Genomic DNA, 18,765 nt, shown 5'->3' on the forward strand with positions numbered 1-18,765 from the left:
AAATGAATATTTATTAAAGGAGGCTCGTGGATTTGATTTAGACTAAAAGCTCAGCCCAAAACAAGGCCCAACTCTGTCTTACTTAATCTCGACGACGCAGTTTTACTTCCTAATCAATCCTCATATATTCAAATATTCGGAACAAGACGAAACTTTATGTATGTATTATATACGCTGTCAGCTAAGCAATCGTGAACTTTAAACTCAATCCCCCAAAACTTTTCTCAGCTTCAGCCATAACCACAGCCAAATTCTTTTTGGCAAGCTATCGAAAACACTGTCATGGCTATGCAAACCGGAGTAGGTTTGTCGAAGATCTTGATCTTAGCCGGCGCCGGTACCGTTCCAACTGAATTTCTTACTTCAATTCTTCTTTTTTATTTTTCTTACTGTTTTAATTTTGACTTCAACTTGTTAATTTCGTTTTCAGGTTATACGGGTACTGTCCTCCTGAAAAACGGTAAATTATCGGACATATTAGGCGAATTGCAGGTTAGTTTTGATCGTTTTGTTTGTTTTGATTTGCTAGTTTCTCCCTGCCGTATGATTCAAATATTTGTCCTTTGGATTTTGTGTTGATTGACTAGGTTTCTACTTTTCATTCTTTTTCGTCTATTAATTTTAGCTTTTAACTCCTTTTTTCCTGATTTGGCAGTCGCTGGTGAAGGGACTCGAAAAATCGGGGGAGCAAGCTGATGATTCAGATGCACTTCTAGCTCAGGTATATGAGGAAATAGAGCTTAAAGTTTAAGTCTTTTGGTTGTAATATTGATCTTTTTCTATTAATTTGTAGGTGCGTCGTTTGTCAACGGAGATCAGGCAACTGGCATCAGCACGGCAGATAACTGTTCTGAATGGGGATTCTGGCGGTATTTTCTTAATTATATTTGCTTAAATAGTAGTTCTTTTAGGCGCATATATGTGAAACCAGTTTATAATTGCATTAACGGGATTAGATGAAGCATTTTCTAAGTGGATTTGCTTTGGTTGTTTGCTTTTTTCTTGATTTGGCAGGTAAGTTAACCTCTCTTGTAGTGCCAGCCGCAACATTGGGGGCATTGGGTTATGGTTACATGTGGTGGAAGGTATGCCATGATTTAATTGATTACTGATATGGTTTCTTTTTTACATAGTAGAATTAACTATCATTTTTATGCAAAATATATCCGCTGACGCCTGCCCTGTTTGTCAATGTTTCATTATTTATTGATATGGTTTCTTTTTCACTATTCTGTGGCTCCGTAGAATTAGTTATCTTGTCCTATACAAAATAAAATCCCCCAATGCTTGCCCTGTCACTTTTGATTATTTGCATCTGCATTATTGAACAAAATCGATAATTTTACATATTGATATTAACTTCTACAATTAGCTCTATTACTCTTCATTCATGCTGTCTGCTTTGTAATTTGACTAACATATTTTTTTTCTTTCCTTTTCTAATTACTAGGGTATTTCATTCTCTGATCTTTTCTGGGTCACCAAACGCAATATGGCGATGGCTGTGGAGAACTTAACAAAACATCTGGATTCTGTCTCAGATGCTCTCTCTGTAAGTTTATGCTCTCTTCGTTGCATTTTCTATCATGTTTTAGGGTTAAATGCTTCACTGAAGCATTTTTCTGTAAAAATGTATTATTTGCCACGGAATTTATTTATTTTACTAAAAGAGAATTTGGCCAGTCAAAGTAATGGTGATTCATGTTAATGGAAAATTGCCTTTTAATTAATTCCATATACAGTGAGATCGAGTAGAAACCAAAGAACTTTGGTTATAGTCTTTCCAAAAGCAAAAGATTCCTTTTGTACTTACTCCTCCAGTGCATCTTCCAATATGTGTTTTCCTAATTAGTTTTGAAATCAGCTTTTATATTAAAAGCATGCTATGAGATGTTCATAGAGCCTCTGATTAGTTCATAAATCCTACATTGGCAGGCTGCGAAGAAGCATTTGACTCAACGCATTCAGAACCTGGATGATAAAATGGAAACACAGAAGGAAATCTCGAAGAGCATTCAAACAAGTGTAAGTGCACATGTTTATCCATCTTTGAAGTCAGAATGAGGCCCACTTCCCCATCATCTATCTTCATTTCCTCTTCTTGCATTTTTATGTTTTTAGCTTTAAGTAAGGAGTTAAAAGAGTGCAACTGGTTACAACTTACACATTATTGTTTCAAATGTTTCTAACTGCGGAGATAATCTGGCTATGATTTCAAAGATAATATGTAGGCCCAAAATTTTTTGAAACATTTGAACTTTGATGTTAGAATATCAAGGTTATGATGCTTTTTGTTGCACGTTGATTCTAAGCGTTGCAGTAATGAACTTGGTTTTGGGGTTGTAATGCACCAATATATCAAGTGAATTATTGTTTTACCATCACTAATGGTGCTCATATTTGTGGAGCAGGTAGAAGAGGCTCATATGAATCTGTCTAATATTGAATATGATTTGGATGCACTGCAGAGAATGATCTCTGGTTTGGTGAGAATTCTTTCTTTTTTTCCTTCTAATAATTGTTGCACTTGTTGAGAACTGGTTGTTAATTGGTGGTGCAGTGGTGATTCTCTTCTTTCCCTCTTTCAGTTTCTCCCCCACTTCTGTAGATGTTAAACTTGTTAATGAAGTCAACTGGTTCCTCTAGTAAGACTGAAGAGGAGAATCACTGATTCTTTCTTTTCATGTCTCTATTTCTCCTCTTCTTAGGAAGTTCAAATTAAAATCTCATACAGGAATTGCATATTGATAAGACTTGATGAAATTAGATATAAATACTCTAATTTATTGAGGAAAAACTCTCTCAAAAGTATGTATTTCTTAGAAATATGTACTACTATATATACATGAAGCATTGAATCAATTAAGGAAAGAAAATCTCTAATTAGTATATCTAAAAATCAGCTGTAATATCTAAAGATATGCTATTCAATGCAATCAAATAAAAAATTCTCAACAAGACTTGAAAGTCTATCTGTTCATATACTTTTAGTTGAATTGTTTTGCTTCTGTAATAATTGTTTTTTTTTCAAATTTTCACCCTTGCAGGATGGCAAAATTGGTTCATTGGAATATAAGCAGGTAGTTAGTTTTTACCTTTTTTTGTACTTTGCAACACTGAAGTTAAATGTGTAATACCGGTAGGAAAATACACCAAGTGTAGTTGTAATTCTTAATACTATTTTTTAATATTGGGATCTTTTTTGTGGCAGGATCTTGCTAATGCTGGTGTGTGGTACCTTTGTAATATGGTTGGTGGAAAGAAAGCAAACATGCCTGAAGCTCTGCAGGTTTGTATCAGTGGAAAGAAAGAAAATATGATATTATTCATTCTGTCGTACTTGGTCATATTTAAAAGGGAAAAATGAAAAATAATGAGTGGGTTGGAATTTGTCATTATAATTTCCATTAGTCTATGTATTTTGGATCATTTCTTCTTTTAAACCTGTGGTAATCCCTACTAGTTTCTGAAAGATAATATGATACGTGTTTCTGCACTCAAGTATGACTTCAATAATTCCATCTGTAAATCATTTTACGACTATAATCTAATTGTCTGATTTGACATTTGCTTGTAGGAGCAACTTAAACTTTCTGGGAAATCTCGTGCTTTACTTGCATCAGGAACTCCAGCTCTGAAGGTATCTTTCTGAATGTGTAGAAAAAGTTCAAAAATCGAATTCTCTGTAGGAAAATACTCATGCACATTTGCTATTATACTTAAATTTGTTGTGCTCAAATGAAGTGTGCATTGACACAGGTATCGATATTAGTTGAATGTGGTAGCCCAAAGTTTCATGTATGTTACACAAGTTAATTGAATGAGCTGTAAATTTTCATTTGTTAAATTTGTAATGTTGGCTTGTTTATTTCAGGGTCTGAAAGATGTTGCAGATATTTCATCTGGAAATATGAATGATTCAGGAAGAGATGGTTTTGTGAAAGATGGCTTTGATAATTTGGATGAAGAGCCAAGAAGCCTGCAAAGGTTTGATTCTTTTTAAAACCCTAATGCTCTATCAGTTCACGTAAGTTAAACTTAGTGTGCCCAGTAGAAAATTTTTTTGGAGGACAATGTTTTTATCAATATTGGGTTGTCATTGTGGCACTTCAAGGCTTCATTGATGTTATCTTTGGTAGAAAAGATAGAAAAATTGAAAGACATAATAATTTGTTTCATTGTTCAGTAGAGTTGATAAATGAAAAGAAAATAAAATTATTGAAAAATGCATAATTTTGAACAAACTTACATATCTCATTTTCTCTCTTATCATTTTAATTTGTTTTTATCTGTTAAGATAGAAAATGACGATGTCTCGTCTTTTTTTCTCACATTTCTTTTCTACCATGTACTGAATTTATGTTCCTTTTTTGGGTATGAGGTACGAAAAGGAAAGTAATATTTTGCGGCTGTCAAGCAATGATGGAGATTATGATATTTTGCAGGAGCGTTTCAGCTAGGTGTTGATGCCATTGTGTTCAATTCATAGCTATCATTTTGCAGTGTGGCAGTTGATAGAAGTTACCTATGCCTATAAATAACAGAATCCACGTCATAGATTACGAGAGTGAAAACTTGGCGGTACGCCGTGTACAAGAAATGGTGGAGGCCTTCAATGAGAACATAAATCTTCGGAGGCAAATATATACACATTTCAGTTTGCAGATACCCTTTTGTATTTTGATACCTATAGGTAGTTGATCACGTTACTCGTTATCATGTATTCATGGTTTTAAAACATGTAGTTTGCAGCATATATTTCTGTTTTTTATTTGCCTTCTGTTAAAAAAGAAAGAATAAGGGCCGTTCGATATATGACCATTACATCGGCTTAAACCATTCACTAGAGAGCCTGAGCCTACATGATCAATGAATACTCTGTCTAAATTGGAAAACCTAATTGATACAGCTCACATCACAGTTTCCAATATTTACTCTCGAGTCCGGACAGATTATAATACCATATGATAGGATAGCCAAGAGAGCAATCTACATCGCTTCAAAACACAAGGCAGAGATAATTTTATCTAAGCTAAAATTCAGAATATTCTGGAAAGCATAACGAAAATTAGAAACCTCCTCATCCTATGACAAAATTTTGAACTACCTACTCCATTCGTAGTCTCCTCCATATCTAGGATTGGCATTATTCGCACGACTTGTATCGTCCGGTTTGGTTGAATTGGCAAAGGCGTGCCAACCTAAAAGATATGGCAAAATGAACTGCAGAGATAGGCAAACCAAAAGTTCCAAGTCAATTAGGATATGGTTAATGATATGCTAACATCTATAGACCATACACAAAATATTCTCAAAGCATATAAGAAATTAACATTTTCAATCATCAACCCTATGTATGCTGTTGTGCAAGTAGTATTTGTTGAACAATCTGCAGAAGATAAAAGAAAAGACAATTCAATCCCCCACCCTCAACTATACGTCTTAGTACTTGTTACGACAGCAATTTTTGGATACATCCTAAAACCATAGTCCATTGACAGGAAGTCCAAAATGAAAATCAAAACAAAAGGAGAGGATTATCATACGCTGAATGCAGATTTGAGGACAGTGAACTCTCCCCGTGTAATGGGGATATAAACATTTTCGTCCACGTTTAGAAGTTTGTTTTGAACACCTTCAACAAAAAGTCACTAGAAATGTTAGGTCTCAATCTGTCACACGTCGATTATGATCACATCACACATAGCTTGACAAGAAATAAGAGAAAAAAATGGGGGTCGGAGGTGCATAAATATGTGCCCACCATTCCCATTCGAACTTTGATTAAAGGAGTTTTGGTTAGAAGATATCACATCAACGTGAGTTTGATCCACCGACAACGGCATCCTCTAACACATAATTAACATTATAGGACACTGAATCATCTCTATACCAAAAAAAAAATAATTAAATATGCACATTTTTCTAGGGATACAGTATTAAATGCATCAAATCGAAAATGATTTACAAGTGATGTGTAAATGAACTTGAAAAATTATCATTAGACATGGAACTAGGAAAATTATTAATGGTGCTGCATTAAAATTAGATGTTATGGCATCACCAAAGCAAATAATATTCTTAGTTCCTGGAAAGGATTCAACAGAATTGAGCATTACCAAGATTAAAAAAGTGACCAGACCCATCCGGGAGTGGCTCTACCTTCAACACCTTCCTAACCTTTCCTTCATCACTGAAAAATACTACAATGTCATTAGAATTCATCTCAATTAAAAACAATAGTCACAACTTTGCCTTCTTTTTTTTCTTTTTTTCAACATTTACATATGACAGTCAACTGCAAAATATACTTCATTATAAAAATTTAAACTAATTGTACTGTCGAGAAGTACATGAAGTAAAAAGTTTTACAAGCATGTCACTAGCAGTTACGAATAAATGTGTGGTTCTTGCTTCCTCCACCCAAATGTTAAGCATTTTCATGATTAACAGAAATAACAAGTTATAAGCATTTCTAGGCTTCTAGTCCATTCAGAAAGAAAATCTGATTTTACTCAAGGCGTTGCTTCATAAAACCAACATAACATCCTGCACATGGAACGATTCCTCCTCTATTAAAGAAAAATCTTCTTATCATAAATATATATATTTCTTGCCTTAATAAACATCTACTTTCGTATAGCATATGAATATATGAGAAGCCACAAAACTGAAATGGGATGGGAGATATGTGTATATATATAGGGGTGAGTATTCGATCAAGTCGAGTTGAATTGAGTCAAAAAATTTCGAGTTAGTCGAGTTGACGAATCCTATTTTAGCAATTGAACTCAATTGGATTTTTTTTTGAATCGAGTCAAATCGAGTCAAAAAATTTCGAATCAAGTCAAGTCGAGTTAATAAATCTTATTATGTATACTTAATGTGCATTTACATGGACCGATTATTTAACTAGTAGACGAAGTACAAGCTTTTAGATTAATTTTGAGTAAAGCAAAAAGGGAAAGTGGGGCTATTCGGGAAGGAAAGTAAGACTACTAGGTAAACATTTATCAAAACAACGTAATTTTGCCTTTTAACTTGATAGTTTTGACTTTTAACTTTAGATAAGGTAAACATTTATTAAAACGACGTAGTTGTCTTTTCTTATTTGGATTTTTGAATAACTCGAATTAAGTGTGAGCGTTCGGTCGAATCGAGTGAAATTATTCGAGTTAAATTAGAAAAATTAATAATGTCAAATTGAAATCTTGTTACAATATAACTATTTCCATGTTAGAGCACATAAATTTAAAACCATATATATTTGAAAACTTTTTAAAAGCATAATAACAATAATAACAATAATAATAATAATAATAATAATAATAATAATAAGATATTTTAGACTTATTTAGATTCCAAAATTATTATTTTATAAAATTTTAAATTTCAACTTTTTATATATTTTTAGATTTTTAAAAAAATTATAATATTTTTAAAAATACAAATTTTAGAATTTTTATAAATATTTTGAATTTTAAAATTATTTTAATTTTTGAAAATTATTTTGATTTTTTGTAATTTTGTTAAGAGAGACCAATTTGCTCATTTTCAAAATTGATAGGGACCAAAAGGATATTTATACTAATCTATTATTTGAATTATTCGAGTTATTCAAATTGTAAAAATTCAACTCGACCTGAACTCGAAATCCGAAATTTCTTATTCGAATTGACTCGAATAATTCGAATATCCCGAAATTTGAATTCTTTTTCGATTTTTTCGAATCGAATTTTGCTCACCCCTATTAATATATATATACATGAAATTACAACTATATCAACAGATCCAATCATAATCAAACATTATAAGCACTGAACTGACTAACTAGGTAACCAATTAACCAAAATAAATCAGGAAGAGAACCCACACATTTACACAAGTTGGGACTCCAACCTATAATCTCAAAGTTTCTGAAGCGTCAATCTTGCCATTAAGCCAAGGCCTCATTGCAGGGATATAAAATATTTAAGCAGTTGCCAGCACAAACATAATGCAAGAGGAAGAGTTCAATTAGCAACTCTAGTATTCAATACACAGAGGGGTGTTTGAGGGTGAGTGGAAGAAAGGGAAGGATAGTACCTTTTTCCTTTAAAAGGATCATGGAAAAATTCACACGATTCCCTCATGCCAAGGCTAATCAGAGTTCCAATTTCAGTAACAGACAATGAGAACACCTGGAGAGAAGCAAGCCAGTAATGGATGTATATCATGTCTCTAGAACGTATTCATCCTTCACAACAAAGATTTTACATTTGATCTACAGTAAACACAGAATGTGGAGACCAAAATTATGAATGTCCACATACATGCAAATCTGTGAAGTCTTTTTAACAAGATTTCGGAACAAAGATTCCTTTGTTCTATCTTAAAATTTGAACCATGCATTTCTCCAAATATTAGAAACACCATTATCTAAAATGTTAAATGCTTAGTTAGTTTCTTTTTTAAAACAGCATTAAATCAAAGCTTATTTAGCATAAGATAACCTGCTTCCTACTCCAATCATATTGTCTAACACCAGCTGCAGGTGCAAACTGTAGCAGCACAAAACCTTCCCTGGATATTTTAAATGCCCCAGACTGTAGATAAAACACATCCAAAGAAAATGAGCATACAAAACAAAGAAAGACCATCAAAATTTGCAAAATGAACTAAAAAAAGAAGAGGAAACTATGAATGAAACGTACATCTAAAGGCACAAACTCAGGTGCCCTTGGCTCCACAGTCAGAGCAGCCTTCCCTTTGTAAATGGAATGACCTACATAAAACCTAGCCGGCAACCCTGCTGTCAAATAAAACACTTTCAACACTTGAAAAGAAAACACTGATAAAAAAGGGTACAAACACAAGGCTTTAGCTTTACCTAAGGATGATGGCGAAGTAGAAGAAGAAGAGTCATTAAACCTCTGTTTCTGATCGAAGTATTCAGATTGGCGGCATTTGAGAGAAAACTTGGAGGGTTTAGAGAGGGGATTAAATTTAAAGGAACGGGTTTGGGAGGAGTTGAGTGAAGAGAAAGATGGGAAAAGCTTGGGGTTGGAGATGGAGTTGAGGTTTAAGGTTTGGGGAGTGAGTGGAGGAGAAGATAAGAGTTGAAGTTGCAGCATTCTTTTCTGTTGGGTATTTTCTTTCCTTGGTTCTCTCTCTTCCCACCTATATTTGATTTAATATTTTCTTTTTAAGGTTGAAGATAAGAGTTGAAGTTTTCTTTTGCGTATTTTATCAAAAGAATCCTTTTCAAATGATAAAAAATTTGATTTGTTTTGAGGTTTTAAATTTAAGTTTTGTGAGAATTTAGGTTTAAATCTTAAAAGATAAATATATGGGAAATTCTAAAACTTACTTGAAGATAACTTAATTGAGATGTCCTAGGATGGGAGGGTCTTACAAGTTGCTTTAGAAAAAAAAAATTATGTTTGGTTTTTTAAGGTAAATATACTATTAATCACGAAATTATGTTTAAATTTTTGTTTTGTCACTTAATTAAAAATAGTTATAATTTAATCGTTGAATTATTAAAAAATTTATTGAAGTCACTAGGTGTTAAAATCGATCTTATATGATTTTTTCTATTTTATGAAATAGTTTTAGACCTTATGAATTAACAAATCAAAATTTAAAAAAATTTATTTTCGACCCTACCATTAAATTAACTTCGAGATATATTTTTTACTCGTTGATGAGTCTTGATCAACAGTATTGATAGTTGAATCATCACTTAAAATTTGCTGATATAATTTTTTTAAAATTTAACAATTCAATAGTCTAAATAAAATTTATTAAATAATTTAGTGATTTAAATATTTTTAAATAATTCAATTATCAAATTATAATTTTTTGATATTGTTTTAAAACATACATATAAAGTGTTGTGGGGTCGGGAGCTAGAGGCTTATCCTATGCCACACATCGTCTCATTTAGCCAACCACATGGTCTTCTTCAACATCACTTCTAAGTTGGGAAGCCCATTTTAACTTGATAGCTTTATTTCATCTTCTCTTTGGTATTCATACTCTCTCTCGAATCAACTTTTACATATGTAAATGTCTTCACTTTCTCCCTTCTTTCGACCTCTCCTTCCTCAATGGAGTTTCTTGGTTATTCTCAACTCCAACCCAAAGATTAGCCTCAAACCTTGTGTCTTTTCATCTTCATCTTCATCTTCCTACAATAATGATTCAGTTCCTCTGCCTAAACAAATCCAAGTACTCTCTTCTTCTTTTTTCTACGGGGTTGCTCTTTTTGGTGCTTTTCCCTTCTTTTTTTTTTTTAATGTTATTTTTTTCCTCTGTGGGTGGCAGACACAGTTGGGTTATGATCCTTCAGAGGAGCTATTTGGACTCTCGCCTGTTCCAAAACCAAGGTTTTTAGCACTCCTGCCTGCTCTAATGCTTTCAGTCTACATGCATTGCTTCTTTTGATTTGCTTTGAGAATCTTGATTTAGTATGTTGTCAATTGTAGCTTTTACATGCTTATTATTCTGCTTTACAATGGTGAGTAGGTTGAGTATGTTTTTTTGGAACTATTGCTCAAATGGCAGCTCCCTCCTGAATTCCCATTATATCTTGTTAAAAAAACTTTAACATTTTGCTGCTTTCACATTTCAGCTGACCTGTGAATGTTAGATTGAACTGACATCTTCAGTAACTCACTACTGAATTGATTTCACTTCAGCAGTGCCCTTCCAAAACCAAGATCCTGGTTCGGTCCCAATGGACAATACATCAGAGAGCTTCCTTGTCCAAGTTGCAGGGGGAGAGGTTATACTCCATGTTCCGAGTGCGGTATCGAAAGATCAAGATCAGATTGTTCCCAATGTAATGGAAAGGTACATGTTTGCATTCTTCAATGGACATAGGAACATGACATGTTATCATTATCATTATTATTATTAATATTATTATTATTAAGTACTTGATGGCACCCATCCTAGCCATTCACTTACTCATAATGGCAGGGTATAATGACTTGCCGTCAGTGCTTGGGAGATCGTGTGATATGGGAAGAGTCAATAGATGAGCAGCCATGGGAGAAAGCTCGTTCAATGTAATCTCCTTATTCTACTTTCTCTTTTATTCAACATTTAAGTCATTTTTCTCTACTTGATCCACATTTCTGCCTTTTCTCATGTGTATTCTCTTTGGTTTCCTTTTAGGGTGAATCTTATATAATGTCAAGTTGTTAAGTTAATTGCAGTATAGATGAAACCTGTATGAGCCTTTTTGTATTAAAGATCATGGGAGTGCTTATCTAAAAATGTTCCTTTAATCTTGTCCAGTTCTCCACTCCGAGTAAAAGAGGATGATGAGGTAGACAATCTAGATTTGCAACTGGATGTGAAGAAAAAATCAAAGCGCGTTTACCAATCACCATCTCCTGAAGTTGGATTGAAGATCAGCCGATCACTAAAAGTTAGTTGGATGCTTGAATCTTGACTTCATCTTATTGTAATGATTTTAGGCCTTCGTTTTAGTCATTCATTTGTTTTAAAGGGATTTCCTCTTCAAGCTGCCATTATCTGTTGCCTTACGTATGAAGGCATTAGTGGGGCTTGATGGCAATATAGGTGCCTTAGTGAACTTATCTGAAAGCTGCTTATTGCTTTCTTCTGAATATATATTTGAAGTTGGAGAAAGATGTACATTTTCATGAATTTAATCTTCTTTGTTTAGTTGGATGATTGCAGAGTCTAAATGCCAAAACAGGACTATTTAGTAAAAGAATGAAGATCATTCATCGTGATCCTATGCTTCAAGCTCAAAGGGTGGCTGCCATCAAGGTATATTTGAAAGTAGAAGAAGCATATACCAGTTTTTGAACTTGTGTTTTTCTTTTCTTAGAAGCAAAGTGATGCTTTTTGGTAGTAATATTATATGTAATGCAGAAAGCAAAAGGAACAGCTGCAGCAAGGAAGCGTGTTTCTGAAGCTTTGAAAGACTTTTTTAGTGATCCAGAGAACCGACATAAGCGGAGCATTTCTATGAAAGGTTGCTTACATTTTCCATTAAAAGTTTGCTGTTTATATATATCATACTTGCATCAACTGGGGCAGTATAGGCAGTCCCTTTTAAGGTTGGCTTTCTTCTTGTGATGCAGGAGTCAAATTTTTCTGCAGAAATTGTGGCCGTGAAGGGCATAGAAGACACTACTGCCCCGAAATTAGAGATAGTTCAATAGACAAGCGGTTCAAGTGTCGAGTATGTGGAGGAAAAGGTCATAACAGAAGAACTTGTCCAAGGTCAAGGTTGAGCAATGAAGGAAGGTCAAGTAGAAGGCGTCACCGTTGCAAAGTTTGTCGCAGAAGTGGTCATAATCGTCGCACATGCCCTCAAGTGATAGGGGTGAGAGACATTTTGACCGCTGGAAGTAGAATATACACCTGCAGGTTATGCCGAAAAGAGGGGCACAATGCAAGGACATGCCCTAGTAACAGTTAATAACACAACAGTTTGATTTTGGGAGGTTATGTGAAGTTACAAACTCAGTGTTTATGTTGTATGATGGATGGATGGTAAATATTGAGAATGCAGAACAAGTTATATATTTATATTTATATATATATATATGTATATATTGCTGCTATAACAATATTTCACTATAATAGTAAAGATTTTAGTAGAATCTATTTTTTAGGTTTTATTTTAATCTTCTATAAAATCTTTTCACTTAAGTAGTGTTTGGTGCTTTCTCAAGTTATGATTAAATACAGTGTGATTCTTTGGAATCCGATTGCCGGGAATGTAATTTAGAGGTGCTCATGGAAATGCTCAACCAAAATTTTAGGCCTGACTTAAAAAATGGGTCAAAAATTTTGTCCAAGCCCAGCCTAGCCTAGCCTATATTAATTTTTATTATTATTATTTTATATAAAATTTTTATAAAAAAATATAATATATAAAAATACAAGAAACATTAAAATAAATGTTTAGCAACAAATTAGAAATAAATTTAAAAAAAGTAAGTATGTTTAAATAATACCAAGATATGTGCAACTTAACAAGAAAATACATTTAAAATAGTAACAAAATTAACAACAAAACAATAGTTATACAATAACAACATAATAGTAGCAACATAATAGTGAAATGGTAGCAAAATAGTGAAAAAAAATAAGAAAATAGCAAAAAAAAAGTAAAAAAAAAAAGCAAAAAAAGACTCATTTGGGTCGAGCCAGGCCGGGCCTGGACCAAAAAAGCCTTACCTGAGGCTTGGCCCGCTTTCAAAACAGGCCTTATTTTTTTGCCTAAGCCCATTTTTCGGGCCTATATTTTTACCCATATACTCCCACTTTTCGGGTAGGACCGACCCATGAGCAGGTCTAATGTAATTGTTAATAAAGTCATTTTACAATGTTTAATATAGATGAGGAGGTATTGATTAAAATACATTAAAGTTAAATTATTACCTTTGAATCACTAAATACTTTCCTAGAAATCTAATGATAATTTATGAATCTACCCTTATTAAATAAAATATAATATTCATGTGTTTATTTTTTATAATAAATTTTATTCTTAACAAATACTTGGATTAAATGTTTAATATTAAATTTTAATTGATAATTTGTACTTTTTTTCAAAGTCTCAATGTAACATAATTTACACATAATTTACTTGAATGTAATATATAACTACTTGAAATTTGACACATTTGTTTTATCTGTTCTACTTCTAAATGGTTCATTTTACTTCAATGTAATACATAGCTTCTTTGAAATTTGACACACTTGTCTTATCTATTCTACTTTTAAATGGGCTTCCAATCATTTTCTCATTATCAAAAATTATTTCTATAAAATTTTGAATCACATACAACAAACCGTAATTCAAAAGTAAACCAGGCAAAAAGGTTATGATCAAATCAATCTTAGAGCTAAACCTAAACCTTAATTTGTTTTTCCTTTTGCTCACAAAGAGTCATAAATACTATAATTGAATTTTCAATTAATATACCGGAAAGAAAAGAGAAAAAAAAGCTGTTGCTATTTTAAGTTTCTTGATTGCTTGCAATGGAGGTGCTGGCCACTATAGCTTGGCACTACCAAAACTGTGCAAATAAATACTCAAAGAACACCAATGTTTGTTTACGCAGTTCAAGTTCCCTATGTATGCAAATCCTAGCTCAATAAGTAATTTCACTACCTTTAATCCACAATACAACAAGTGATTCACACTCTATCATTCTCTCTAGAGATTAGAACACTCATCTCTAGATCTTCCCCTTAGAACTTGGGCAATAACACTTAAACAATGTTTACAATAACAGTTTGCACTCTATCACAAAACAATTTCTCAAATGAACATATTAGAATGCATTCAGTAAGCTCTCATTACATAACCTAGACAAGCCTAAATTCATATATCAATTTCGGCTTGCTAACATATAATATAAGTGACTACAAAGTAACTCATTGAAAATAGTTATTATAATATCAATAATCAAAATACAATGAATCGAAGATAAGCTCTCCAAAATTAACAATAGTATCTCGATGAATCTCCACATTCTAAGGACTTAATTAATTCACATGAATCTAATCCAATATTCAAATGTCAAGAATTGGTGTCCATAGACGGACCAAAGCATCTTCAAGAACACAACACATTAACAGGTCCAAAGATTTTCTTCATTAAATTGCCAAACCGAATTAGACAAGTATTTAACCACCTCAGTGGTAGCCTACAGTTGGCACTACCTAGTGCCATTCAACAAATCTCTACTCATTTTGCCTTAACAATCTCCTCATTTGGCAATTTATAGAACATAACCAAACAATGTAGGAAGCTGAACATCACAATCATTAATAGCTGCCCTTCAACACAAACCTCACTCTACTTAACTCAACTCAGTACATAATATAGTAGCTTTAACTACCATTGCTATGTTTAGAACTCACACCAATAATCAAAATACTAAATTATAACTAAGTAGACAATAGATAAGGTAAAATGTAACAAAGTAAACATACACTATAACATAATATCATAGTTCCATATTAGTACCACAATGCCACAACATCATCAATATAAGAATAAGTATCACCATCTCAATTATGCAAACCAAATCGAGTAAAAATTCAAAAGAAAAAGATATCATCACCATATCAAGGTTTGATTCATCTTCAATATCAACATCTTCTGAAAATGTAAGCAGCTTCATCAAACAACAACAGGACATATACTTTTTATATAGCAAGCAAAACATACTCAACACCAGTAACTTCATTAATCTACTCCCCTTTTTTGTTCAACAAACTTGCTAATTAGAACGCTAAAGATCCTTACTCTCTTGATTGGACCAAGGCAGAATAAATGTGGAAGAATATCAAGATTAAAACAATATAATCTAATCAAGAGTACAAGATCATTAGATTGAGCAAACAATTGTGTAATGATCACCTGCTCTACAGATCCTTCTTTAGTACAACCTCCATGTTTCTAATCTACTATATGATCTTGATCTCAGCACGCATCTTGGCACTTACAATTATGAGATCCAATATAGATTTCAGATGATCAATCATCCTTTTTTGAATCCTTCATTATTGTCTGAAGGGCCAATGTGAGTGGGCACTTTAGCTTCTCCTATAGTAGCTCTTGCTTCATGTTTTGCTTGTTTTATCTGCTCAACATCTTCTTCATCTGCCTGCTCTGCACTAACATGTTTACCCTTCAACCACTTAAGAGAGAACTTCAACTCGGGAACTATCCTCTTACATCTTTCAGTGATCTTCACATTCTTTAGATTTTGCAGTGTTAGTACTTGGAAAATCAAAGATGGAAATGGTAAGAGGTTTCTAGCGTAGCTACAAATTTTGTCACATCTCGTTTCAATCCAGGTCACTAGTACATTTCCTTTACATGTCGATACATCTTATTTCCTCTGGGATGCATGGCATAAGGGCTAGCATGTGCTTCTTGAAATATGGTTTGTTTTAGACCTTTGTTGTTTGGCACACAATACCTCCATCGGAAGCACAAAATACCCTTGTCATTAAACCCAAAATCTTCAGTTTTATCGTCCTCCACCTGCTTAATCCGTGGGAATAAGGATACATCTAGGGGTTGTTTGGCCTTGATCTCATTGGCTAAGGTGGGTTTCACTTGTGAATCGGCTAGAAAGCCTCCATCATCCACTAGATTTAACCTCAAAAATATTACTCTTAGATCGGTCATTTGTTTTTTTACTTAGAGCATCTGCCATGACCTTAGCTTTTCCGGAGTGATATTTAGTTACACAATCATAATCCTTTAGCAATTCTATCCACCTCTATTGCCTTAGGTTCAAATCTTTTTGGGTGAAAAGGTACTTGAGACTATTATGATCGGTATATATGTAGCACTTTTCACAATAAAATTAGTGCTTCCGAATTTTTAGTGCAAAAACCATTCTTGCCAACTTTAGGTCTTGAGTCGGATAGTTGCACTCATGTTGTTTCAACTGTCTTAACATATAGGCAACAACTTATCCGCCTTACATCAACACATATCGAAGGCCAGTGTAAGACATACCGCTGTACACCACATAATCTTTTCCTAATTCGGGTTGAATTAACACGAGAGCTTGGGTTAACACATTTTTTAACTTTTCAAAGCTCGCCTTTTAATGCTCCATCCATTTAAAAGGAACATTTTTCCTCAACAACTTAGTGGTGCGACTATCAAGGGGAGCCCTTTGACGAATCTATGATAGTACTCGGCTAAACAAAGGAAACTTTGGATTACGAAAACATTTTTGGGTTGTCTCTGTTCTAGAATGGCCTCTATCATTTTTGAATCTACACGAATACCCTCTACGGATACCACATGTCCTAGAAACATAACCTCCAACTAGAATTGGCATTTGCTTAGTTTGGCGTACAATTTCTTTCCTCAGAGAATTTGTAGGACCTTTCTAAGGTGTTCATCATGTTCGATTTTAGTTCTTGAATAGAATAAGATGTCAACAACGAATACAATAAGAAATTGATCAAGGAAAGGTTGAAACACTCAGTTCATTAAGTCTATGAAGGTGGCAAGAGTGTTGGTTAAACTGAAAGGCATCACAAGGAATTCATAATGGCCATATCTAGTTCTAAATGTGGTTTTAGGCACATCTGCCTCCTTTACCTTTAGTTGATAGTACCCCCGACCTTATATCTATCTTAGAAAACACCGTTGCATCTCAGAATTGATCGAACAAGTCATCAATTCTAAACAGAGGATAGTTATTCTTAACGGTCAATTTATTCAATTGTTAATAGTCTATGAAAAGCCTTAGGGAGCCATCTTTCTTTTTAAGAAACATGACCAGAGCTCACCATGGAGAAACATTGGGTCTAATAAACCCACGGTCTAAAAGTTCCTGAAGTTGGGTTTTCAATTCTTGTAACTTTTTATGTTCCATTCTGTAGGGAGTAATGGACACCAGAATGGTTCTTGGCAACAGTTTGATTCCAAATTCTACCTTACTATCTGAAGGTAACCCTGGAAACTCCTGGGGAAACACATCTGTAAAATCCCTAACAGTTTGGATGCTATCTAAGAAAAAGTTATTGGCATTCTCATCCATTACATAAGCTAGATAAGCCTCGTACCCTTTCTAAATTAACTTCTCGACAACCATAACAGAGATTACATTGGATAAATAGTTCTGTCGCTCCCCAACCATAACAATCTCACTACCCTCAGCCGTTTTTAAGGTTACTCTCTTAGAGACGCAATCTAGGCTAACTTGGTGTTCCATTGACCAATCCATACCTAGAATCAAATCAAACTCCCCAAAAGGTAACTCTATAAGATATGCTAGAAACACTACCCCTTGAACCTCCAATGGACTTCTCCTATAGACCTTATTTACAGTAACCAATTGTCCTAAGAGGGTCACTACAATAACATCAATTGTGGTTTCCTCTACCCCAACATCCAATTTATTAGACATATTACATGCAACATATGAATGGGTGAATCCTATATCAATTAGGGCAAAGTTGTAACGACCCGAAAGTTAGTGGAGTCAGAAACGATAGTTTTGGAATACTGTTTTTGATGATAAGATCAGTGAATATTATTTATTAATATTTACGAGGATATTACAGTATTATATTGAAGTTTAGTCTAATAACTTTGGTTATTTGGAAGTTAGATAAGGTACAAGTGTATCGGTCTTAAAGTTAGTGGTTTCAAAGATTAAGGAATCGAGACCTCATTTTCGTAAACCAGACTTGTATTAAATATTTACGAGAGTTATTTTAACCAGACTTGTATTAAATATTTACGAGAGTTATTTTAGAAATGAATTGAATTTTGGTTAGATAATTTCGTTGGATTAGTGTGTAATTTGAGTACAGAGACTAAATCGCGTAAGGGTTAAAAGTTGGATTATAGATTGAAATAAATTAAAGGGGCTAAAATAGTAAATATGCATTTAATTAATAGTAGTGGATGACATTAATGATATGTGTTATATATATGATAACTTAATATATATATGTTATAATAAATAACATGAAATGTATATATATTATATAATAAATAAAATGAAACATAAATGAAAGAAATAAAAATAAAAGTGGAAAGTGAGAGAAGAATGCATGCAAATTAAAAAGGAAAGAAAAGAAAGAAAAGAAGAGAAGAGAAAGAACGCACAACTAAGGGACCTAAAGGTTCAAATCCAATTTGGTTAGTGCAATTTAGTCCATTTTCTTGTAAATTTTACGTTTTTGAAATCCTGGTACTTAGAGCTACCTGGCCCATGTCATAATTTTTAGTATTTTTTA

The 18,765-nt window shown here is 33.4% G+C and overlaps 3 protein-coding genes across 8 annotated transcripts; 2 read left to right on the forward strand and 1 right to left on the reverse strand.

Moving 5' to 3' along the window:
* The first annotated feature begins 132 nt into the window (after window positions 1-132).
* On the forward strand, window positions 133-4,754 carry LOC105782815 (hypothetical protein). Of its 2 annotated transcripts, XM_012607819.2 has the most exons (14): window positions 133-337; window positions 431-492; window positions 656-721; window positions 794-869; window positions 1,015-1,085; window positions 1,451-1,552; window positions 1,936-2,025; window positions 2,412-2,486; window positions 3,048-3,080; window positions 3,212-3,289; window positions 3,578-3,640; window positions 3,760-3,798; window positions 3,875-3,987; window positions 4,446-4,754. In XM_012607819.2, the coding sequence occupies exons 1-14, from the start codon at window positions 283-285 to the stop codon at window positions 4,465-4,467; spliced, it is 945 nt and encodes a 314-aa protein (XP_012463273.1). In that variant the 5' UTR covers window positions 133-282; the 3' UTR covers window positions 4,468-4,754. The 2 variants fall into 2 exon arrangements, with proteins under 2 accessions (XP_012463273.1, XP_012463274.1); XM_012607820.2 differs by lacking the exon at window positions 3,760-3,798 and having other exon boundaries at window positions 134-337.
* A 109-nt stretch (window positions 4,755-4,863) lies between these two features.
* LOC105782816 (single-stranded DNA-binding protein WHY1, chloroplastic) lies at window positions 4,864-9,215 on the reverse strand. Of its 4 annotated transcripts, XM_012607823.2 has the most exons (8): window positions 8,870-9,213; window positions 8,694-8,791; window positions 8,493-8,585; window positions 8,086-8,180; window positions 6,120-6,193; window positions 5,547-5,635; window positions 5,334-5,389; window positions 4,864-5,223 (listed from the first exon to the last, which is right to left on the reverse strand). In XM_012607823.2, the coding sequence occupies exons 1-7, from the start codon at window positions 9,111-9,113 to the stop codon at window positions 5,351-5,353; spliced, it is 732 nt and encodes a 243-aa protein (XP_012463277.1). In that variant the 5' UTR covers window positions 9,114-9,213; the 3' UTR covers window positions 4,864-5,223; window positions 5,334-5,350. The 4 variants fall into 4 exon arrangements, with proteins under 4 accessions (XP_012463277.1, XP_012463276.1, XP_012463275.1 ...); XM_012607822.2 differs by lacking the exon at window positions 5,334-5,389 and having other exon boundaries at window positions 8,694-8,788; window positions 8,870-9,208; XM_012607821.2 differs by lacking the exon at window positions 5,334-5,389 and having other exon boundaries at window positions 8,870-9,207.
* Window positions 9,216-9,944: 729 nt separating this feature from the next.
* LOC105783902 (uncharacterized) lies at window positions 9,945-12,555 on the forward strand. 2 transcript variants are annotated; one of them, XM_012609614.2, is made up of 8 exons: window positions 9,945-10,212; window positions 10,309-10,370; window positions 10,683-10,836; window positions 10,966-11,054; window positions 11,287-11,419; window positions 11,695-11,787; window positions 11,893-11,995; window positions 12,105-12,555. In XM_012609614.2, exons 1-8 carry the CDS (start codon window positions 10,051-10,053, stop codon window positions 12,443-12,445), a joined length of 1,137 nt encoding a protein of 378 aa, XP_012465068.1. In that variant the 5' UTR covers window positions 9,945-10,050; the 3' UTR covers window positions 12,446-12,555. The 2 variants fall into 2 exon arrangements, with proteins under 2 accessions (XP_012465068.1, XP_012465069.1); XM_012609615.2 differs by having other exon boundaries at window positions 10,686-10,836.
* The last annotated feature ends 6,210 nt before the right edge of the window (window positions 12,556-18,765 follow it).

The sequence above is a fragment of the Gossypium raimondii genome, chromosome 13 (assembly GCF_025698545.1).
Source record: "Gossypium raimondii isolate GPD5lz chromosome 13, ASM2569854v1, whole genome shotgun sequence".
NCBI classification, from domain to species: domain Eukaryota; kingdom Viridiplantae; phylum Streptophyta; class Magnoliopsida; order Malvales; family Malvaceae; genus Gossypium; species Gossypium raimondii.